The sequence below is a fragment of the Nycticebus coucang genome, chromosome 6, assembly GCF_027406575.1.
Source record: "Nycticebus coucang isolate mNycCou1 chromosome 6, mNycCou1.pri, whole genome shotgun sequence".
NCBI lineage: Eukaryota > Metazoa > Chordata > Mammalia > Primates > Lorisidae > Nycticebus > Nycticebus coucang.
Window position 1 is genome coordinate 128160397 of NC_069785.1, and position 25526 is coordinate 128185922.

The window sequence follows — 25526 nt, forward strand, 5'->3', positions numbered from 1 at the left end:
TCTGCAACAGCGATTCCTGACATCCTCTTGCAGGGAAAGGACAAAGAATCCCTGTAAAACCAGTGGGCACATATATAAAAGTGGAAATTTTCCTTTCCACCTGTTGCGCTTTACTGAAGGGAATGATTGTGGTGTTTATGGGTGGGCAGCATCTCTACAGCATGTGTTTGCAATATGTGTCCATACTTCTACTCAGATTTTTTTTTATATATGCCATTGGCTTCCCTGTTCTCTTCTTTTTGAGAATATCTTCCCAAGGTGAGGGTGTGTTATCATTGGGACAGGATTTCCTGATGTGTGAGACTGGATCATGGGCTTTACCACGTTGTAGGATTTCTTGACTATGAACTCTCTAGAACCCTTATTGAAATTGAAGATTCCTTTTTCTAATTCCAGATTTATAGACTCTGACTTCTGGGGGTGGGAGATGAAGCTGATTTTCACCCGGTTCCTTAGATGACATTTGTAGCACATTAACATTTGAGAGTCTTTTCCAGCAATAGCACTGACAGTCTGGCATCATTTAGGGACTTCTTGTGGTACTTAGCTTGTAGAGATGTTCCTTACCTTGTTAGGACTGTTTCACAAAGCTCCACCCACAGATTACTTCATAATCAATCACTGAGTGTCTACTATGTTAAAAAGACTAATATCCTGAATATGGAGTCAAAGCTCAGGTTCTTTGAGAGAAGAGACCCAGAAGTTCAGGGGTTCTGAATGTAGAGAATTTGGCTTCTGGGACTTCTCTTTATAATCCCGTGAATATCTCTGCAAACTTTTGAGTCTGGTGCATTATTTCTTGGAGATGTCAGTGACAAAGAGTTAGCAGTTATTTCCCTGGCCAAGCGCGCGAACCGTGCTATTGGGTAGAGCCTCTGCCCAAACAGTGTTTGTTTTTCAGATTTTGTGATCTGTGCTAAGTCACCTAAAAGGATGCTAAAAAATTCTCTTTATCACTGTACAGATCTCAGTAAATACCTCCGTGCTTGCTTGCTCCCAGGGCAGCAAGGCATGGACTCCTGTCCATTCCTAGATTTGCTTCTTAGCTCTGTCATTTACTAGCTGTGTGGTCTTCACAAGAAAATACATTGATTTTTAGAACATGTTTTAATACCCTTCCAATTCGAATGGGTAAGGACCAGGTTTTATTTACCTTGACTCCATATTCAGGATATTAGTCTTTTTAACATAGTAGACACTCAGTGATTGATTATGAAGTAATCTGTGGGTGGAAATGTGGAAGGACTAGGCGGAGGAGTAGAGGCAGAGGAAGCTGTCCTCTTGAAGCATTTATGTAGATTGGAATTTTAGAAATATTTTAACAATTAGGGAATATAGATTGTGAGGCAAGGGATAAAGGACAGACAGAAGATGGGATCATCTCAAAGCCTTTGTGTGCAGGGAGACCGCAATGCATATCAGGAGCTGCAAAAGTCTGTTGAACATGACAGCACAGGCCTTACGAAAAGAGGACAAGAGATTTCTTACTGAGGCCTGACCTTTCCCCCACAGAGAGCCTACACAAACATCTCTAGGGGGCAAATGAGTGGTGTGAGATGTGCTGGGAACAGCCTGGGCAGCTGGCTCTTTGATAAGAGGAAAAAGCTCTCAGGACTGGATAAGAACAACTTCTTTCTCCCCTGCTCCCAGTACGGGCATGGCATCAGCCTATCTGCCTCTCAGGGACCTGAAGACTTAATTGCCTCCTGTGGAAACGGTGTGCGTGGTCAAACCTGCCGACTGCTCTCCCATCCTGCTTCTAAGTCCAGTTCTTTGTTCTCTAAATGACAGCTTATTTCTTTAGTTTATAATTAGTATAGACTGCAACAGTAAAGGTTATACATGTTAGTTAAAGAGTAGCTTAGATGAAATTGCAAATGTCACAAAAAGGATAATGTATAGTACAGTTCTTTTGCTTTCCCCCATGATTATTCATTTGCTGATTTAACGATAATGTTTGTAATAAATACTGAGTTAACCCAGAGCACGGAGCCTTTGCCATCTTCCCCATTGGTGGCATAGGTCCTCTGGGCCCACTCTTTTTATTTGTTTTTTGTTTTTTGTAGAGACAGAGTCTCACTTTATGGCCCTCCGTAGAGTGCCGTGGTGTCACACGGCTCACAGCAACCTCCAACTCTTGGGCTTCAGCGATTCTCTTGCCTCAGCCTCCCGAGCAGCTGGGACTACAGGCGCCCGCCACAACGCCCGGCTATTTTTTGGTTGCAGTTTGGCCGGGGCTGGGTTTGAACCCGCCACCCTCGGCATATGGGGCCCGCACCCTACTCACTGAGCCACAGGCGCCGCCCGGCCCACTCTTTTTAAATCATACTTTGTTTCTTTGTCTTTATTTCTTTCATTCTCTTGTCACCACCAAGCATTGGGGACACCCAAGAGTTGTGTAGGGGACTGGCCCCATAGAATAATCTGAAGTGATGTCACAATTTTTCCGAAAGCCAAACCTGAATATAATTCTTTGCCACTGAAAATTTGAAGGTTTTAAATACCTGTGTTGTTTTAGCAGACCCGGGCGGGGTTCGAACCCGCGAGCCCCAGTATATGTAGCTGGCATCCTACCCACTGAGCTATGGGCACCGCCAAGTACCTGTGTTGTTTTAAGAGCACCAAAAATGGTTCACCCAAAGGTCACCAGCCACATTCTGCCAGATATTCGGGAGAGCCATCACTAGAGACTGGAGGCTGGACTCAGAGTCATGCTTGATGCAATTTGCTTCCACGATTAGGTACGAGAAAAACTGACCCAACTGCCTTTATCCAAGAAATGCTGCAGCCATTCCCAGTGTTCGTTACATATTCCTTAGGTTTTCTGCTTCTTAGTTTTTTTGGCTTATGCCTTCATCTATATCTTAAATATTCTTTTGTGTCCTCTCAGATTAAGTGAATTCTCCCTACCTTTGACAGTAGTTTAAAATCTCCACTTTCATGAAGATTGTCTTTATCATGGGACATAGCAGTGGTCTGTTTCTTCTGTGAGCTCCAACAGTTCCTACTGCTTATTATACCAACTATTTCCTGTGGTGCTTCATTCATTCAACTGTTGTGCCAGGCACGGTGGCTCATGCCTATAATTCTAGCACTCTGGGAGGCTGAGGCAGGTGGATTGCTTAAGCAAGAGAGAGATCCTGTGTCTACTAAAAATAGAAAAACTAGCTGAGTATTGTGGCAAGTGCCTGTAGTCCCAGCTGTTTATGAGGCTGAGGCAGGAGCAGCACTTGAGCTCAGGAGTTTGAGGTTACTGTGACCTATGATGATTCCTTGGCACTCTACCCGTGGGACAGAGTGAGACCCTGTCTCAAAAATCCCCTCAAAACAAACAAAAAAAACAAAACAGTTTGTCAGAGCAAGGCGTGTGTAACATCTACCTCACCAGATGGCAAGGTTCTAAAGGAATTCATTCCCCTTTTCCTGGTTTTTATTTTTATTTTATTTTATTTTTTCTTTTCCTTGTTTTTAGAGACAAGGTCTTGCTCTGTTGCCTGGGCTAGTATGCAGTGGCCTAATCTTGCCTATGACCTCAAACTCCTGCCTTAGCCACCCAAGTAGTTGAGACTACAGGCACATATCACCATGCCCTGCTATGTTTTTAGTTTATTATTGATTTTTTTGAGACAGAGTCTTACTATGTTGCCATCTGTAGAGTACTGTACTGTCATAGCTCACAGCAACTTCGAACTCTTGGGCTTAATCGATTCTCTTGCCTCAGTCTCCCAAGTAGCTGGGAGTACAGGCACTTGCCACAAAGTGCTGCTATATTTTTGTTGTGGTTGTCATTGTTGTTTAGCAGGCCTGGCTGGGTTTGAACCTGCCAGCCTCAGTGTATGTGGCCGGTGCCCTAACCACTGAGCATGGGTGCTGAGGCAAATTTTTAATTTTTTGTGGATATGGAGTCTCACTATGTTGCTCTGGTTGGTCTCAAACTCCTGGGCTCCAGTGATCCTTCTGCCTCAGCCTCCCCGAGTTCAGGGATTGTAGGTGTAAGCTACTGTGCCCAGCCTGAAGGGACTCATTTTGAATTTTTTTCAGTGTGCGTACTGTAGAGTGGATAAGTAAAATGACAGGCCAGCTCTGGGATGTTTCTGTCAAGTCCACAGGTTGCTGAACCTCAGGAGAAAAGAAACCCTTGGGACTACCGACATAAAATACTTGAACTGATAGTAAAAGTCAGAGCTTCTTATTAGCTGTGGCTGTCAACACTTAAGGAAGAAGGCATAATTAATCTATCTCTACCTCTAAAGTGATGAGGACGGGAGAAACAAGAAATTCAGCTACAACCTTCAGGAGAAAGAAGGTGAGTTTCAGGAATACGATATTCATATCGTATGGCTATTCTGTGGCTCAAAGGAGTAGGGCCCCGGCCCCATATGCCGGAGGTGGTGGGTTCAAACCCAGCCGCTGCCAAAAAAAACTGCAAAAAAAAAAGAACATGTTCTCGCATCATCTCCTGATTGTGCATGTGAGCTCTAGAGTTTCTGCGTGTTTGAAGGCCTCCGAGTCCCCGGAGTAGACGGAAGAGGCCGTGGGTATCCATGTTAGCCTCATCTGTGCATTGCCTACTCACATCGTCTAAGTCTCCTCGTGTTCCTTATGTGAATGTATCTGTGCAATCATAAGATTAAAGATATATTTACAAATATATTTATACAGATCTTGCAATGTATAAAGTAGGCTCACCCTCATGGTCTCATTTGATTTGCAAATCCCCGAGTGATGTTGATGTTTCTCATCCATGGAGAAACACTGAGTATCAGCAGCCTGGAGCACAGACATGTTTGAGAAGTAAGAATACAAAAAAGAGAAACCTCATGGGCTTGAGCAGAGGGCAGAAGGATGCAGGATGCTGGGATAAAACAAGGAGCCTGGGCAGACGGAAGACATTTTCCTTCAGTAGAGAACCAGTAACACTTAGGGGCGATGTATGGGAATTAGACATGTGTTGAGGGTGTTTGTGACACTCAGGGCAAAAGAAAGTCACGTATTATTATTATTTTTAAAACCATTCTATTAAAGGCAGAACCCCAAGCTGATGAATTTCCTTGAGCATTACTTTGATACTTCCCTCACCGTGTAATCTCTGTGACAAGACCACACGTGTGCATGTCAGTCGGTGAGAGGTGATGGGAAAGGAACACTCCAGAGTATTTCAGGAAAGGCAGGGGATGACTGGACACTTTCTTTTTTTGCATATGATTTCCCACCTTCATCCCTTAGAATGAGAGAAGAGGAGGAGACACAAACGATGTGTGTCTGGATAATTTGGAAACTTTCTCAGAGAACAGCTGTTTGGTGTTATGCAGTTTCTTTGTTTTATACTGTGAAAACGATTTGGGAAATAAGGCAGAGTATCTGCACCCCTGAAGCTCAGCCGCAAAAATGTATGCCTTGGTCTAATACATGTATTGCAGTAATATATTGGAAGCAAGAAGATATAAGCAAGTTCTTTGTGTTCTATTGTTTTGTTTTTGAGACAGGGTCTTGCTCTGTTGCCTAGGCTAGAGTGCACCGGCGTCATCATAGCTCACTGCAGCCTTAAACTTTTGGGCTCAAGAGATTCTCCTGCCTCAAGTAGCTAAGACTACAGATATATGCCAACATGCCTGGTTGATTTTTCTATTTTTTTGTAGAGATGGGGTCTCCCTCTTGTTCAGGCTGTTCTCTAAATGCTGGCCTCAACCAATCATCTTCCAAAGTGCTAGGAGTTGGGCTTCCTATGTGTACTAGGATTGCAGGTGTGAGCCACTGTGCCTGGCTTACATAAATAATTTCTTGAAGATCCAGAAAGTGAGGTAAATCCTAGGCTGGGAAGGCTGAGAAAATGCTAAGCCGGGCAGCGCCTGTGGCTCAGTGAGTAGGGCGCCGGCCCCATATGCCGAGGGTGGCGGGTTCAAACCCAGCCCCTGCCAAACTGCAACCAAAAAATAGCCGGGCGTTGTGGCGGGCGCCTGTAGTCCCAGCTGCTCGGGAGGCTAAGGCAAGAGAATCGTGTAAGCCCAAGAGTTAAGAGGTTGCTGTGAGCCGTGTGACGCCACGGCACTGTACCCGAGGGCGGTACAGTGAGACTCTGTCTCTACAAAAAAAAAAAAAAAAAAAAAGAAAGAAATAGAAAAAAAAAAAGAAAATGCTAAGCCAGACATCTAATCAGGGCAAACATGAGCATCTAGAAAGGGCTTTGTGAGTAGCCCAACACTAAAAAATCAGTCAGCCTTTTCAGAGGTAAGGCCATCACTGGCCCTAGAGCAGGCAAGCCCAGGACATGCGCCATCTCTGCTCCTTTCCAAGAAGAGCTGTGGGGGTGGGAAGTGCACCTGGGGCCTCCACATGGAGAAAGACAAATATCTCGGCTGTTGGCCTTGCCAACTTAGCAGCACAGGTGCCTTATTTTGTACTTAAGCCTTGATGAAAGAAGCAGGCTTAGTCCAGAGGGTGACCAAGGATTCAGAAGGCAGAAACAAGTTTGGGAGGTCTGCCATTCTATCAGCTTTACTGAAGCGTAAGAAGAATAAACGTCCCATCTGGAAGTCAACTTATGGTTAGATTAAAAATAGAATAAACACACAAATGAAAACTTAGTCCTAAAATGATGTTTAGTCCTAAAATATTGTAGCCATGCTCGGGTGGCGCCTGTGGCTCAGTGAGTAGGGCGCCGGCCCCATATGCCGAGGGTGGCGGGTTCAAACCCAGCCCCTGCCAAACTGCAACAAAAAAATAGCCGGGCGTTGTGGCGGGCGCCTGTAGTCCCAGCTACTCGGGAGGCTGAGGCAAGAGAATCGCGTAAGCCCATGAGTTAGAGGTTGCTGTGAGCCGTGTGACGCTCTACCCAAGGGCGGTACAGTGAGACTCTGTCTCTACAAAAAAAAAGAAAAAAAAAAGAAGTACGCAGTTGTCAATTATCCATGAAGTCTGGTAAATATTGGGGGTGATGTAGTCCTCGAGGAGGGCAACCTTCACTTCCTTCACTTGAGAAACCTGTTTAACTCTGTTTAACTCAGCATGTGTGAAATCATATGATACTTGGATGCTTACTTCACGTAATGCCTTTTAAACGTCTCCCTGGAATTATTACTCATATTTTGCTGAACACCTTTGGAAACCTTGATGTAGAAAATAATCACTGACTCTAACAATAGACACCTTCTCTATAGGACAGCGGTTCTCAACCTGAGGGTCGCGACCCCTTTTTGGGGTTGAACGACCCTTTCACAGGGGTCACCTAAGACCATCCTGCATAGCTGATATTTACAATACGATTCATAACAGTAGCAAAATTACAGTTATGAAGTACCAATGCAAATCATTTTATGGTTGGGGGTCACCACAACATGAGGAACTCTATTAAAAGGTCGCGGCATTAGGAAGGTGGAGAACCACTGTTATAGGAAGTTCTGCAGGCAGGGACAGCCACGGGAAAATGTGTCAAAAGCAAAAAAGTATTTTCTTATTCATGCACCTTTTAAAATTGATTTGCTTTAGGAAATCTCCCCCCACTAGAGATCAATCTCTAGTGCTTAGAGATTAGCACTGATCTCTAAAACCAGAGTGAAAGGTTGTGACCTTTGCTAAAGGGATTTGAGAGGGTGGAGGGGACAGAGAAGTCTACATATGGCTCCTAAAATCTGTGGGTAGGTAGAGGCTTACTGACTCCACATGGTCCGAATGCGGACTTTTTGGTTTTCTTAACACATAATCAGTGTTTTCATAGCCAGAAGTACCTGCGCTAGGAGGAGTTAGTGGCGAGCTGGGATTCTGCAGTTTCCTTTAGCTCTTTCTCTCTTCATCTCTACAGATGTCTCCAAGGAGAATGGGCATAAGAAATCATTCCACAGTGACTGAGTTTCTTCTCTCAGGATTAACTGAACAACCAGAACTTCAGCTGCCCCTTTTCTGGCTCTTCTTAGGAATTTATATCGTTACTGTGATGGGAAACCTTGGCATGATCGCCATCATCAGGCTGAGTCCTCACCTTCATACTCCCATGTACTATCTCCTCAGTAGTCTGTCTTTCTTAGATTTCTGCTATTCTTCTGTCATTATTCCCCAGATGCTGGCTGGGTTTTTATGCAGAGATAAATCTATCTCTTATTATGGATGCATGACTCAGCTGTTTTTTTCCTGTGTTTTTGTCATTTCTGAATGCTACATGTTGGCAGCGATGGCCTATGACCGCTGTGTGGCCATCTGCAGCCCACTGCTGTACCATGTCATCATGTCCCCTAGGGTCTGTTCTCTGCTGGTGGCTGCTGTCTTCTCAGTAGGTTTCACCGATGCTGTGATCCATGGAGGTTGTGTGTTAAGGTTGTCTTTCTGTGGATCGAACATCATTGAACATTATTTTTGTGACATCATCCCTCTCATTAAGCTCTCCTGTTCCAGCACTTACATTGATGAGCTTTTGATTTTTGCCATTGGTGGATTTAACATGGTGGCCACCAGCCTAACAATCATCATTTCATATGCATTTATCCTGACCAGTATCTTCCGCATCTGCTCTAAAGAGGGCAGGTCCAAAGCCTTCAGCACTTGCAGCTCCCACCTGACAGCTGTTCTTATATTTTATGGGTCTCTCATGTCCATGTATCTGAAACCTGCTTCTGGAAGTTCACTCACCCAGGAGAAAGTGTCTTCGGTATTTTATACCACTGTGATCCCCATGTTGAATCCCCTGATATATAGTCTGAGGAACAAGGAAGTGAAAAATGCATTGGTAAAACTTTTAAGAAGAAAAATATCTTCATAATAAACATGCTTTTTATGAATATGTATTTATGTATTCATAATTGTGGTTATATATGTGATTTTGCGATTCAGTTAATATATAATATATTGCTCTATGTGGTTTAGTAATCTAAAGAATACATAATAAAACTAATAAAATGTAAAACAATGTACAAAAGTGAAAAGTAGTAAATATTTTAAATTTAATACCATTGAACATTAATTTTTATCTTTAGTTCCCTGAATCCAGGCTAAGAAGAAAGACATTATTGTGGTATACTTCAGAGTAGAAGGAAAAGCACACTGTATTTCAAAAAGACATTTCTAAAAAGTATCCAAGGTACTCAGTCCTTCTACAAAACCTACTTATATTTACTCACACTTTGTTATGAAAGATAGAACACAAGTATAGCCCAGGATGAAGGAGAGAAATGGAGTGGGAAGGGAGGGGAGGGAGGAGGTTTGATGGAGGGTATGATGATGGGACCACACCTATGGAGCATATTGCAGGGGTAGAAGTCAACTCTGTCAAGTGTAGAACATAAATGTCTTAACACAATAATCAAGTAAATGAGGTGAAAGCTATGTTGATTGGTTTGATGTAACCACGTCAGATTGTATAAAAAAAATCAACACATTGAACCCCACAGGTGCATAAATGTATTCATGGTCTATGTGTATTTGACTTAATTAAAAAAAGAAGACAAAAAGACATTTCAGTTATGGAAATTTACATAGAAAATGTTGACCAGCGTGATGGAAGTCATTACAACAATTTTACAATAAACATGGAAGAATTTTTCTGGATTGTTTTTTACAGAGGGCTTATTAAAAGCCTAAATATTAAAGTAGAACTCAATGAAGAAGATTCAGCAAAGGACTAAGCTCGTATGATCTCAGTTTGGGGGTATCCTTCTACTCTGAATAAATCACCCAAGAATAAGACCTACAGTATCCAGGTGAAGCAGTGATATTTACAGTCCTATCCGAGTGTTATGTATTTGTCAGCTCACAGGATTTTACAACTTTCTGTTTGTTCCTTTGGAGTTGGTATTTTTCTCTCTTGGCTGGAAACTAGGTATCTTTAATTTCATCCATGGAACACGTTTTGAATTAACATAATGAAAAAGTTTATGTTTTTTTTTGTTTTTTTTTTGTAGAGACAGAGTCTCACTGTACCACCCTCGGTAGAGTGCCGTGGCCTCACACAGCTCACAGCAACCTCCAACTCCTGGGCTTAGGCGATTCTCCTGCCTCAGCCTCCCGAGCAGCTGGGACCATAGGCGCCCGCCACAACGCCCGGCTATTTTTTTGTTGCAGTTTGGCCGGGGCCGGGTTTGAACCCGCCACCCTCGGTATATGGGGCCGGCGCCCTACTCACTGAGCCACAGGCGCCGCCAAAAGTTTGTGTTTTTTAAGGAGGAAACTCTTACACAATTGATCCAGATAATGTGCTGTGTGGGGAGCATGATCCATTAGCTAATTCATTTCTTCAGTATACGCTTATCATGGACACTATGTGCCAGGTACTTTTCTAAATGCTGGACTATTACGGTGAAGATGATAGACACTGTCTCTCTTTATTCTGAGGGGTGGAGCAGGACTTCAGATAATATAATATTATATTTGCTTTAGGAAATATTAATTAATTAATATATTATATTATATTAATATAATATTATATTACAGATAATATAAGTAATTTAACATTGAAACTCCAAAACAGCTTTCACATCTGTCTGAGTTTCAACAAGGCTTAGTCCTTTGCTGAATCTTCTGCACTGAATTTCACTTTAACATATTGGCTTTTCATAAGCTCTTTACAAGACACAATTAACAAAAATTCTTCTACCTTTATTGTAAAATTGCAATAATTTCCATCATACTGCTCGGTATTTTCTAAGCAAATTTTCATAATATGAGTGTCAGTTACAATATTATCATAATTATAATGAATAGAATTAATTATAACTACAGACATAAATAAGAACTTTGGAAAAAATAAGTCATGTAATTTTCAATGGTTCAAGAGCTACTCTCAATAGAGTTCTTTGAAGAGGGACATTTAAGATGAAATCTAAAAGAAGAAAAGGGTATACTTATGTAGAAACGGAAAGGCTGGAGCAAGTACAATGTGGCCGTGGCTGAACAAACTTGGCCACGTTTAAGAAACAGAGGCTTGTGGCGGGCGCCTGTAGTCCCAGCTACTCGGGAGGCTGAGGCAAGAGAATCGCCTAAGCCCAGGAGTTGGAGGTTGCTGTGAGCTGTGTGAGGCCACGGCACTCTACCGAGGGCTATAAAGCGAGACTCTGTCTCTACAAAAAAAAAAAAAAAAAAAAAGAAATAGAGGCAATGGTATGGCTGCAGCTTAGTGAAGAAGGTAAAGGAGGTGCCAAAGAAGGTTGGGGGGTAAATAAGCAAACTTAAATAAGCAAATTAAAAATGCAGGATTTTTAATTCTAAGCACAATAGATGTGATTGGTATGTTTCAAAAGTAGAGTGATGCAATCTATTTAACATTTGAGAACTACCCACTGGTTATTGCTGAGAAAATAGATGTATGTGTGTATGTGTGTGTTTGTAGGTATGTTGGCTAGGGAAAGGTGATGCTATTGACCAGAGCAGAAACAGAGAGAATGCTTTTGAGGCTATTGGAATTATCTTGGCAAGAAACAATGTGATTTTTCATTAGAGTAATAGCAGTAAAGAAGGGGAAAAAATGGATGAGTTCAAGATACATTTCTGACATTGAATCAATAAGATTTACGGCTGAGCATGTGATGCTTCAGGATAATAAATTTTGATAAAGTTAAAAGAGACATTTAGAAATAAGGAATATTAAGCAATAAAAGTGAGTCAAGACCAGTTGAAATAAAAATGCAAACAGACCGTAAAAGCCTAAATAGTTGCAATGTCTGAACTTCATATCTGTTTGGGTTTCCAAGTAGCCAAAACAATTATAAAGATGGTAGTTAATTATTCAATTCTCACTATTATACAAAAGAAAGAATTCTGTTTGTTGTAAGAAGCAACGTTTTCTTTTTTGTAAAAAATTACTTCTAACTTCTTCCTTCTCCTCCTAAGAAATAAGAGCAATCAACACAGAAATTTATATGAGAGTTACTGAAAGAGGCTATTGGATAGAGCTTTTGAAAGGAGAAAAGCTGTGTTCTTACATGAAGTTTTTATTTTTCTTTGTTTTGTCTCCATCATGGAAAGCTGCTCATGTTACTCATGAGTTAAGATGGACTTAAGATATTTTCCTATTTAATTTTTTTTCCTCACCCATATTTAAAAAGTCAGTTAAGAAAATTAAGAGTACTTTTTTTTTCAGTTTTTGGCTGGGGCTGAGTTTAAACCCGCCACCTTCAGAATATAGGGCTGGCACCCTACTCCTTTGAGCCACAGGTGCCCCCACCCAAGAAAATTAAGAGAAAGAAGGCTAGAAACAGACTGATCCAAGGTTAATACACAATGGCTGTCCTGCATTTGCTTTTTAAAAAAAATTTCTAAATATTAAGAGGATATAAATGTTTGTTACATGGATAACTTGCATGATACGTAAGTGAGGGCTGTTGATGTGCCCTTCATCAGAATGGTGTTCACTATACCCAGCAGATAAGTTTGTATCCCTCACCCCTCTTTAGTTCTTGGTTTCCAAAGGCTTTTTTTATATCACTTTGTGTCATGTGTACCCCTCATTTAACTCCCACTTATTACTGAGAACATGTCCTCTTTTATGCATATCCACGGCAGGCATCACTTCTATATTATGATACTCCAAAAAATTCAGATGTAGCCTCAAAATTCATTGTTTTTGTTTTTTTTTTTTTTTGGCCGGGGCTGGGTTTGAACCCAGCACCTCTGGCATATGGGGCAGGCACCCTACTCTGTTGAGCCACAGGTACCACCCAGCCTCAAAATTCATTTTAACCCAGTACTCAAGGCTGTCACTATCATTTGAAGAGTGATAGGAAACTCATTTCCTTGTAGTTTTTACATATAAGATGATAAAGTCAAATGGAGGGCCCTGCCCATATAGAATGTGCCCACCCCCACCCTACCATCCAGGATGTACCATCCAGGAAAAGGAACGTACCAGCCCCTACCCCTCTGACCTTCAAAACCCCCATCCACCATCATCCACATGCTGCCTTCCTTCTGGAGCTCAGCTCACCCACACCTGGTTGGAAATAAAGGCCGATGTTGCCCACCCAAGAACCTGGACTCCATTTCCTTTCGTTCGCATTTTGGAATAATCTTTTATTTTCAGTCTTCGACTTCTCACAAGAAGCAGGAAATTGTGTGCCACAGCAAGAGAAAAATCACTTAATGAAAACAAACACAGAAACAACAAAAATGGTAGGATTGGGAGAATATAACTTCAAAATAGCTCTTGTACAAATATAAAGAAAAAAGAAGACTAAAAAGGAAAGAATCAAAGATATTAAAAGTAACCAAAGGAAGTGACATCAGCAAAAGTGGCAGAGTGGAGATAGCTCCAAGGGCCTGTCCCTCCATAGAAACCAGGAAAAACTGCCAGAATCAACTTTGTCAGATCTTGATTTACAGCATCTATGAAAATGTTGAATCAAGAAAGAGACAACTTAAAAATGGTAAAACTCTTCATGGCATTTTTACTTGTCCTATTTTCCTCCGTAGCTCCAGGGTAGACTTGAAGATGGAGTGTGGAGCCCTAGTTCCTGGTCTTGGAAGGAGCAGACCAGACATTATTCGCAAAGAATTGTGTTTGTCTCTACTAACCTGTGGACAAATGATACAAGTCACGTAGCTTTGTTTTGACTAACTCAAAAGTCACTGGCTCAACAGGCATTCCTTGAAAACATTGTAAAGCTTAATACATTGCTTTTGGAAAGATGTTTGGAGAACACTTAGAGATCTAAAAATAGATCTGCCATTCAATCCTATAATTCCTCTACTAGGTATATACCCAGAAGACCAAAAATCACATCATAACAAAGATATTTGTACCAGAATGTTTATTGCAGCCCAATTCATAATTGCTAAGTCATGGAAAAAGCCCAAGTGCCCACTGATCCATGAAGGGATTAGTAAATTGTGGTATATGTACACCATGGAATATTATGCAGCCTTAAAGAAAGATGGAGACTTTACCTCTTTCGTGTTTACATGGATGGAGCTGGAACATATTCTTCTTAGTAAAGTATCTCAAGAATGGAAGAAAAAGTATCCAATGTACTCAGCCCTACTATGAAACTAATTTATGGCTTTCATATGAAAGCTATAACCCAGTTATAACCTAAGAATAGGGAGAAGAGGGAGAGGGAGGGGAGGAAGGGGAGAGGTGGGCGGAGGGAGGGTGATTGGTGGGATTACACCTGCAGTGCATCTTATAAGGGTATATGTGAAACTTACTAAATGTAGAATATAAATGTCTTAACACAATAACTAAGAAAATGCCAGGAAGGCTATGTTAACCAGTGTGATGAAAATATGTCAAACGGTCTATAAAACCAGTGTATGGTGCTCCATGATCGCATTAATGTACACAGCTAAAATTTAATAATAAAAAAAAAGAAAACATTATAAAACAGATGAACAACCCATCTTCACCTGGGGGAAAAGATTACAACTGAGGAAAAGCCTATGAGAAGAGGCTTTAGGAAATTAGGGCATTCATAATGCTGTGATACAGGAGAATTTTGAAATCCATGCATAGGTCTAGGGCAGCCTACCTACTAGAGATATCCCAAATCTCTAGTAGCATACCTACAAAGAAAATACCTCAAATGACTCTAAGCTTTCACTGGGGCCATGTATAGGCTCAGGGCAAGCAGGATGTGAGGCTGTGGCAGAGTTTGTAGTGTCCTAGGACAGTAAATTTTCTAGCACCTAAAAAAACTTGAGATGGTCCCTTATTTATTAGGTATAATTCTGATATCAAAGACCAAGACAGCGTAAAAAGCAAAATCTGAAAACTGATTTCACCAGTGAATATAGATGTGAAAGTCTTAAAACTAATACCAATAAACCAAAGCAATGGCACGTTGAAATCTCATCCCGAAAATTTACAATTACTTTAACTAAGGAATGTATCAAAATTTAATTCATATACATTGATCCCATGAGAAAGTCTTGGTAATCTCAATAGACGCCTTGTATTTTTCCAGTTCTTGATTTGAGACAAAGCAATTGCAACCAAAACTCTTCAAAATCTTTAACAATCGAGTAATAAAAAGACCTTCCCTCAACAAGGAAAAAGCTATAGTTAGATTAAAAGGAGAGACGCAAGAACAAAGGTGTTTGCTATCACTATTATTAGCTAATATTTTCTGGATTTATAGCTAATTTTGAACAGATAAAACAAGTATATTATTTAAAAATATGTAAAAGTAGGTCATACTGGGAAGAGAATTGACAGAATCATCAATGAGATAAAATCAACATTCTTGAAATAAATCTTTATGTATACAAAAACATTTAGCATATGATTTATAAAAATAGCTCTTGTAAAAATATGAAGAAAAGGGGCTAATTTACACAAAAAGCAGAGCTCAGAAATGTAGTTTATTAATAAACTAAAATTAATTTTAATTATCTTAATTATTAAGAAAATCCCAGATTATTTAAGATTTAAATGGAAGATTAAAAAATAAATGAAAAAAATTTTTTAAAAATGTAGGTGATATAGTACAGGCAGTAGAATGGGTCAGGCATTTCTAAACATAAAAAACAGATTATTGAATAGTATTTAAAAACAAAAAGAGGCTTGGCGCCTGTAGCTCAGCGGCTAGAGCGCCAGCCACATACACTGGAGCTGACGGGTTCGAATCCAGCCCAGGCCTGCTAAACAACAATGACAACTACAACCAAAAAATAGCCGGGCGTTGTGGCAGGTGCCTGTAGTCCCAGCTACTTGGGAGGCTGAGGCCAGAGAATTGCTTAAGCCCAAGAGCTGGAGGTTGCTGTGAGCTGTGATGCCATGGCACTCTACCCAGGGTGACAGCTTGAGACTCTGTCTTAAAAAAAAAATAAATAAAAGCAAAAAGAGTGGTTCTTGAATGCTAACAGTTAAGAACATAACAATGTTTGTAAATTGTAAGTGTACATATCAACACACATCTATTTAATAAGTGTGCATAGAGCTGTTTATACTATTTAATAAGTGCACATAGAGCTGTTTATAAATACTTGTGCACATATAAGACATGTTTTTTAATATAATGTAAATAGTGATACTATTTTTGGTAAACAGCTCACAAATTAACAGTACAAGATATGGCAAATATGAGCAAAAAGCAAAGGACATTATTACCAACATGAAAGTCATTGAAGAATTTTTGAAAGGCAAAAAAAGTGTTTATTCTTAATAATAATTAAAAATGCATATTAAAATTAGAATCTTAGAAAGTTCACTTGAAATGTTATAAAAATTGACAATATTTTTATACCTAAACTGTGTACATTTTCTCAAAATTAGTATATACAAAGCATACAGTAGAATTTACATATCTCTCAGGTTTTTATTTTTTTTGCAGTTTGTTGGCCAGGGCTGGATTTGAACCCACCACCTCTGCTATATGGGGCCGGTGCCCTACCCCTTGAGAACCACAGGTGCCACCCTCTCAGGGGTATTTTTAGCTAAGGCAGCAACAGATTGCAGGATTTTGTGTAGCATATAATTCACCTTATTAATATGCTTTTTAAATCTTTGCCAAGAAAAGTTGTGCCAAAAGCATTTAGAAGAGAAAAATAAAGTCAACTTGAGGTGTAGCTCTGAAATAGTTGGCTGAACTCTTTCTCCCTGTGCAGCCTTTTGCATTTAAATCTCTAACCCACATATGTAGCAGTTTGGTGTGATTGTGAAATAGAAGAGAAAGATAGGAAAAAAAGAATTTTGGAGTTAAAGAATGAAAAATTTAATCTTTGAATTGTGGGTCTGTTGCTGGGTAATGAGGGAGAGCAGTTAATTTATCCTACATGATATCTTACTTGGGTCACTCCTCTTTCAGGCCTGGGTGTGTTCCCCAGTGACATCTGGCTTGGAAGAGCTCAGGGGTTCACCTGCCACAGGCCTGACGTTTTTACCTCCCACTCTGCTAATAATCCCTTTGCACTAGAACTCACCAACTTCAACTCCCCAAGGACCTCTCAAGGGCCTGATGGAATCTTTGAAGTGTTAAATATATTTGGACCTGCATTTGTTTATCTATGATTGCTAGAAATATTTTAAAAGAGAAGCTCCAGGTGAGTGAACCATAACTATTTCATGTACTTCTTAAACTTTTTCTCATTTTTTTGGATGTATTTGAACTTGAAATTATACATTGAAAGAACACAGCATGGAATTTCATCCTGGCTGTGCTACTAACTGAGCCCAAGAACTTAGAATGTCATATCACTTCTCTGGGCCTCAACTTTATTATATAAATAGAGTCTAAGACCATTTTTCCTAATACGGATTCTCTACTTTAAGATAAAGAATAAGATTTAAAATTCCGCCAAGGGCTTCCTCTTTATATTGAAATACATGTTTACCTACATAGAGTAATTAAACAAAAGATTTAAGTATCTGTAATTCCACTAGCTAAGGGAAAAATACCAGAATTTTAAAACATTACTTAAATTGAATATGCAGATGCCCCCATAGGGTGATCCTGAAGCTGAGATTTGATTTCCTCATTTCCCTGCTTAGAAACCTTATGTGAAATAGGAACTCCTTAATCTGACAGTTAAGGCTGAGGCCATAATCTGCCTTCTATCTACTTTCCCAGTATTATCTCTGGGAGATATTTTTATTTCAAACTGGGCCTTTTCACTTTTACTCTGCCATACCTTGCACTGTTACATCTCCACATATTGGTCCCTTCCCTCTAAGTGCACCAGCTCTGTCCCATCCTATTTAGAACAGTTACAAATCTTTGTCAAATTTCAAGACAAATCCATCATCTGTATCTATATTCAAGATATTAGTACTTACCATTGTTTGGACACCAGGCTGAATGTTTCTTATACCTTATTTTATTTTATGCTTAAAGCAACCCTACAGGGTTCTTATCCTCATTTTACAATTTCTTTTATTTTATTTACTAATTTTTTTTATTGAGACAGAGTCTCACTATGTTGCCCTCAGTAGAGTACTATGGCGTCACAGCTCACAGCAACCTCCAACTCCTGGGCTTAAGTGATTCTCTTGCCTCAGCCTCCCAAGTAGCTGGGACTACAGCCACCACACCTAGCTATTTTTCTGTTGCAGTTGTCTTTGTTGTTTAACTGGAGGGTTCTCGAACCTTCCAGCCTTGGTGTATGTGGCCGGTGCCCTACCCACTGAGCTATGGGCACTGCGTCATTTTACAATTTAGAAAACTACAAGGTAGGCATCACGACCCACATCATATAGATTAGATTCAGAACAATTGGGGACTTCGTCTGAGTGTTCACAGTTAATGGGTGCCAAAGCCCGGGTCTGCACGCATCGTACAAAGTTCCAAAGCATACTCTACTTTCTCTATGAAAGCTTGCTTCTGTAGAGTTAGCAAACGTTATGGTTATTGAACACCTACTAAGTGCACAGCATAGAGATGCTACTTAAGCCCTTGAGGTCTCCTAGTCCTCAGACTTTGACTGGGAAGGAATTTGTTCCTCCCAGGAGCACTGCCTCTTTAATCTTTTAGAGAATTTATCATATTTTAAATTTATTTCAATTATTTTATTTTATTTTAAATTTATCAAAGTGATTTTTCCTTATCTTTTTTATCTATAATAAGATCCAAGAAGGGAAAGATGTTAAGCAACTTATTCACTATTCTTTTTTTTTTTTTTTTTTTTTTGAGACAGAGTCTCACTTCATCACCCTTGGTAGAGTGCCGTGGCGTCACAGCTCACAGCTCACAGCAACCTCCAACTCCTGGGCTTAGGTGATTCTCTTGCCTCAGCCTCCCAGTAGCTGGGACTACAGGCGCCTGCCACAACGCCCGGCTATTTTTTTATTGCAGTTTGGCCGGGGCTGGGCCCGAACCTGCCACCCTCAGTACCTGGGACCGGCGCCCCACCCACTGAGCCAGAGGTGCCGCCCGTATTCACTATTCCTGTACTTGTTAGTACTCTCTGCATTACACAAAATATGCTGAGAATAAATGTTACTGAATTAGAACATTTCCAAATGTATATATAGAATTAAACCTAAAAATATATGTTGAATAAAAACCCAGCATGCTAGTTAAAAATATAAAATGTACGTTTATGCTTTTAGTGATAAGATGGATTACCAAGAAACCTCCATTTACTCCAAGGAAGGTTTCCAGTAGATGAAAGATAGTAAACTCTCATTCTATTTTAGTTTCATCTGTAACAGTGAATCTGCTAAAACCCTGACAAAGGTTGGAAAAACACCATGCTTTAGACATCTGTTTTTACATACCTTGCATTATATGATACTAAAAGTGTAACCTGGCTTATTGTACCCTCAATGAATCCCCAACAATAAAAAAAAAAAAAAATCTCAGGCAAATTTGGTATTTTTTTTTTTTTTTATCATTTCCATTATACAGACGGGAAAACAATAAAGTTGTGTGAAATTCCCAAGACCACACATATTTTATTGCAAAGCCAGAACAAGAATTCAGGTTTTCTGATGTGGTTTCCACAAACAGAGAATTTTGCGAGACTGTTCCAAGGAGCTTAAATCTGTAATACTGTATTCTCTGGTCGTCTAGACAAGACGTCTTGTTCAGGACGTCAAGGTTTTAAGGTTGATCTTACAAGACGTTTCATATCAAGATTATTTGAAGCCATTGTTCATGTTATGATTTTCCAAATAACTTGTGTAGTATAAAGGAGACTTTGATAGAGAATTTAAATCATTGCAACACAACTAATCTTGAAGGTTATTGAAATGGAACTTGATTTTTTTTCTAGCGTGATTCTGAACAACTTTTTGTGGTGGTGGAAATATTCTGTATCTGTGCTGTATAACTAACATAGGGTTGTTGAGAGCCTTTGAAACATGGCCAGTGCAGGTTTAAAAAAACCGATCTGCAAATTTAAGTGAATTTTAAAGTGATTTACATTTAAAAATATTTTAAATTGGGAAATTTATAATTGTATATATTTATGGAGTACAAAGTATAACATATGTATGTTATAATGTATGTATATAATACACTCGTGTTAACTGTAGTCACGATGCAAGTTCTGTTGTTTTAGATTTCACATATAAGTGAGAACATGCAATATTTGTGTTGGAAAGACCTTTTGCCTTTTCAGATAAATTTTAGGATCAGCTTATTAATATGTACAACAACGCTTGTTGAAATGTTGAGATCATGTTGCATCGTAGATCAAATGAGGAAGAATATCTAAACAATATTGAATCTTCCCATCCCTGAACACAGAATATCTTTCCATTTATTAAGGTTTTTAATTTCTTCATCAGAATGTTGTTGCTTTCCACAGATAGAACCTATACATACCTTAAAATTTATACCTAAATATTTCTGGTTTTGTACTATTGCGAATGGTATTATTTTTAACTTCAAAATGCCAATTGTTCATTGCCAATGTATGATTTTTTTATATTACCCTATATGTTGCAGTCTTGCTATAATAGTTTGTTAGTTGTTGCAGGTTTTGGTTTTTCTTTGTTATTCCTGCTTCTTTTGGATTTTCTTTTTTTTCTTTTTTTTAATTTATTTATTTTTATTAAACCATAGCTGTGTACATTAGTATGATCGTGGGGCACCATACACTGGTTCATAGATCGTTTGACACATTTTCGTCACATTAGTTAACATAGCTTTTGTAGCATTTTCTTAGTTGGATTTTCTACATAAACAAACACGTCGACTGTGAACAAATAGCGTTTATTTTTTTCCTTCCATTCTGCATACCTTTTACTTCCTTTTCCTGTGTTATTGTCCTGGATAAGACATCCAGAATAATGTTTAAGAGGAATGGATGATGAGAGTAGACATCCTTACTTTTTTTCTGATGTTAGGGGAAAAAAAAGCATTCACGTTCTTACCATTAAGTGTGATGGTAGCTGTAGGTTTTTTGTAAATATTCTTTTTTTTTAACTTTATTCAAATTAATATGAGGGTACAATATTTAGGTTACATTGTTCTCCTTCTCAGGGTAAAGTTCCATTTATAAATGTTCTTTATCAAGTTGAGAAGGATCCCCTCTACTCCTTATTTGATAAGAGTTTTTGTTATGGATGCGTGTTGGATGTTGCCAAATGTGGTTTTGTTATCAATTGGTTTTTCTTCTTTGGTCTGTGGATGTGGTAAATTACAATTATTAATTTTTGAAAGTTGAACCAGCTGAGTGTATCTGGAATAAATTTCACTTGGTTGTGCGATTTCTTATACATCATTGGATTCAATTTGGTAATATTTTGTTGAGCAATTTTACATCTATATTCGTGGGAGATATTGGCCTATATATATATTTTTGTAATGTTTTTACCTAAATTGAATATCAGGGTAGAGCTGGCCTTATACGACATGTAGGAAGTATTCCTTCTGCTTTACTTGGGAAAATATTGTAGAGAATTAGTATCATTTCTTCTTTAAGTGCTTAAGAATTTAGTCACAAAAATCCTAGGCAGCAAGATTTTTCTTTTGGAGATTATTAATTATTGATTTGATGTTTTAAACAGGTTTATGTCTATTTAGTTTGTTTATTTACCTCTGTGTTAGTCTTTGTCTTTTAAGAAATTGATTGTTTTATGTAATTCATCAAATTTATAGGTATAAATTTATTCTCAGTAGTACTATTTCCTTTGTAATGTCTAAATATTAGGATCAGCTTGTTAATATCTACACAATAGCTACAAGATAACCCTTCCTGCATCTGATATTGATATTTTTTGTGGAATTTCTCTTTATTATTGATCATCCTGGCTACAAGTTTATCAGATGTTAATATTTTCAAAAAACCAGCCATGGTTTCATTGATTTTTCTATATAGGTTTCCTAATTTTAATTTTATTAATTTCTACTATAATTTCTATTATTTCTTTTCATCTGCATCTTTAGGCTTAAATTGTGATTCTTTCTCTACTTTTCTAATGTGGAAACTTAGATTATTAATTTAAATCTTTCTTCTTTTCAAATATATGTATTTGACATACATTTTCTTCTAAACATTGCTTTTGCTGCATTCCACAAATTTTGACATTGTACTTCCTTTTCGTTACTTTACATTAAAAATTACATTTCTTTGGTGATTTCTTCTTTAACTCATATGTTGTTTAGAAACATGTTATTTAATTTTCAAATATTTACGCATTTTCTAGCTATCTTAACCTTACTGATTTCTAGTTTAATTCCACTGTAGTCTGAAGAATACATTGTATGATTTCTACTCTTTTAAGTTTGTTAAGGTGTATTTTCTGGTCCACGATGTGGTTTATCTCAGAGCACATTTCATGTGACCTTGAGAAGATTGTTTACTTGCTTTTATTCAATGGAATATTATATAAATCTTAATTAGACCAGGTTGACTGACTGTTCAGGTACACAGTATTTTATGGTTTTCTCTTTGATCTATCAGTTACAACAGACTGGTAGTGAAGTCTCCATAATCTAATCCATTCTGAGTGTTCCATTCCAGCACCATTTATTGAGAAGACTCTTTATTTACTCCATTGTATTATCTGTGCTCCTCTGTCAAAGATCAGTTGGCTGTATTTCTGGGGATTGATTTATGAGCTCCCTGTTCTGTATCTTTGATCGTTCATCTTTGCTAATACCATGCTGTCTTGATTACTATAGCTTTATAGTAAGTCTTGAACTTGGGCAGTGTCAGTCCTCTGGCTCTGTTCTTCTTTTTAATATTGTATTAGCAATTCTACATGATTTACTTCACCATATAAACTTTAGAATCATGTTTATGATATCCACAAAAAAAAATGCTAGGATTTTTGATTAGTTTTGTGCTGAATCTCTAGGTAATGCTGGGAACAATGGACATTTTGATAATATCAGGCTTTCTTATCCATAAATGTAGAATATTTTCCATTTATTTAGTTTTAAAAGTCCTTTTACAAGAGTTTTACAGTTTTTCTCCTGTAAATTTTGTTCACTTTTTGTTAGATTTCTCTCTAGGTTTTCAGATCACGGTTTGTCCTTTGATTTCATTTCTCTGATTGGGCCAAGAAAAGTCGTTGACTTTCAGTTTGTTCATTTTTGCTTTTTCTTATTTTAGGGGTATGAGTATTGACTTTCAAAGTCTTTACATATTGAAACTGAAGCTAAAAATTCCAAATTATTTGTGTATTTGAAATGTGTTATTAAAATTAAACCCAAATAAATACATAGAGATTAATAAAGGAAATTCAGGGAGCATGGATTGAGCATGACAAGTTCTGGGAGCTCCAAATAGTTTGGTTTGCTCCAGATCATAGCATAGGAATGAGAGAAGCTATGTACATGATATGAGGAAACTGCATAGGTGGGCAGGGGTTAGAAGGTGAAGGTTCTATGCAGAATGTTACATACTTAGAGTTGCATTAAATTGTCTATTTCCTATTCCTCTTCTCACCTCAGCATTTAGCATAGTGCTTAATAAATATAAGGATGTTTTTGAATGCTTACTGAATGTATAACTAAACACAGGGGAAAATACAGTTGAAAACCCATACCAAAATTAAATTAAATTGAAATACCATTTCTATGAAAGGATCTGAAGGGATTTATTCTAGAATTTGTCAGCTTTCTTAGTATGTTTTTAAATACTTAAATGTATAAAAACACCTCTTTTATTTTCAGCGTTCCCACGTGTTGAATCAGCTCTGCATTTCAATGGTGATTTTTAAATTTCAATGAATATTTATTGCTTCCTATATGAGTAAGAAATTATTTTCTGAGTAATGTTCCTGAAATGAACATTGACACTTAAATTCTTCTGAAGGGGTTCAATATTCTAATTGCACTCCCCTGCATTTCCTCCAAGGCACAAGATAGGAAACTTTTCGTTCATGTTTTCTTATCTAATTTTAGAGGGAATGGTAGTTCTTCATTACTCTCATAAAACACAGGAGCAGTCTCTTTTCAATTTTACTCCCTTATTTATCACTTTAGCATCCTTCTGAGGCTCAAAATATATATCCAGGATAGAGCTATCTCAGAAGGCTACTGAATATTTATCCTGGATTATGATGGGCAAATTGCACTTTCTCTTGTTTTGGGATAAACATGAGAAACATATCACATTGTGGAAACACCTTCTGAGTGTCTGGCATGTGGGGATTTATCAGATTTTCTAAATTAAGGCAACATATAGCATAAAATAATAAACTACAGGAGACTTTGAGGACACCTTTGTTAATTTTATATCAGAGGTGAGGGAAGTGAGCCTTAAAGAATTTCAGAGGTTTCTTCCTATTTGCACGACTAGTTAACTGATAGAATTGAAATTTGTTTTTAGTTTAGCAACTCTCATCTATATCCCACTTTCCAATTTTTGATCGTTTTTGATTGTTATAAACCAGACATAATATCAGTGCTACACTGAGTTTTATTCCCTTGGTGTTTAATTATACCAATATATGATGTCCAAATGCTAGGTGTCCTGTGGAACCACTCACGACATTCTTCCTATGGTGAATTAAATAGTGGAGAATTCCCCCCAGAGGGGATAGAGAAAATTATTTTAGAGAGGGTCACAGATCCCCTAATAAATATGTCCATTTGTCTTAGCAGGTTCATATGCCAAGTCATACCAACTAGATGAATCCAACAAACCATTCCCAGGTGACAGGATTTGTTCTGCTGGGGCTCTCTCAGATATGGGAACTTCGGTTTTCCTTCTTCCTTGTCTTCTCTGCTGTGTATCTTATGACTGTAACTGGAAATCTCCTTATTGTGGCTGTAGTGACATCGGACCCACATCTGCACACAACCATGTATTTTCTCTTGGGCAACCTTTCATTCCTGGACTTCTGCTACTCTTCCATCACGGCACCTAGGATGCTGGTTGACTTACTCTCAGGCAACCCTACCATTTCCTTTGGTGGCTGCCTGACTCAGCTCTTCTTTTTCCACTTCATTGGTGGCATCAAGATCTTCCTGCTCACTGTCATGGCATATGACCGCTATGTCGCTATTTCCTACCCCCTGCGCTACATGCTGATTATGAATCGGACAGTCTGTGGACTCCTCATGGCAGCCGCCTGGGTGGGGGGCTTCATCCATTCCATAGTACAGGTTGGACTGACTATCCAGCTGCCATTCTGTGGGCCCAACAGGCTGGACAACTTTTATTGTGATGTGCCTCAGCTGATCAAATTGGCCTGCACAGATACTTTTGTTTTAGAGCTTCTGATGGTATCTAACAATGGTCTGGTGACCCTGATGTGCTTTTTGGTGCTGCTGGGATCCTACACAGCACTGCTAATTATGCTCCGGAGCCACTCGCGGGAGGACCGCAGCAAGGCCCTGTCCACTTGTGCCTCTCACATTGCTGTGGTGACCTTGATCTTTGTGCCTTGCATCTATATCTATGCAAGGCCTTTTCGGACATTCCCCATGGACAAGGCCGTCTCTGTGCTATACACAATGGTCACCCCCATGCTGAATCCTGCCATCTATACCTTGAGAAATAAGGAAGTAATCATGGCTATGAAGAAGCTGTGGAGGAGCAAAAGGACCTTATCAGTAGCCTGGAGCACTGACCCCTAGGTTGGCAAAGGCAGGGACTTGAGAATTTGAAAGTTGCTTCAGTGGACCAACCTAACCTGTTTGAGAGGACTCACAAAGCAGGTAAAAGTCCTTGCTTACTGCTTCTCTATTTTTCTTAACCTAAGACAAATTCTG

General features: G+C 38.8%; 2 protein-coding genes across 2 annotated transcripts; both read left to right on the forward strand.

Annotated features, from left to right (window-relative positions):
- The first annotated feature begins 7780 nt into the window (after nt 1-7780).
- LOC128589179 (olfactory receptor 8D4) lies at nt 7781-8797 on the forward strand. Its single transcript, XM_053596094.1, has one exon. It carries the CDS (start codon nt 7799-7801, stop codon nt 8747-8749), a length of 951 nt encoding a protein of 316 aa, XP_053452069.1. The 5' UTR covers nt 7781-7798; the 3' UTR covers nt 8750-8797.
- Nucleotides 8798-24440: 15643 nt separating this feature from the next.
- On the forward strand, nt 24441-25384 carry LOC128587184 (olfactory receptor 4D5). The gene is given in 2 exon segments (XM_053593095.1): nt 24441-25347; nt 25350-25384. Coding segments are annotated over 2 exon segments (942 nt in total).
- Nucleotides 25385-25526: the final 142 nt, after the last annotated feature.

Coding starts and splice junctions, on each gene's coding strand:
- LOC128589179 (XM_053596094.1), top strand. CDS start 7,799: ATGTCTCCAAGGAGAATGGGCATAAGAAATCATTCCACAGTGACTGAG.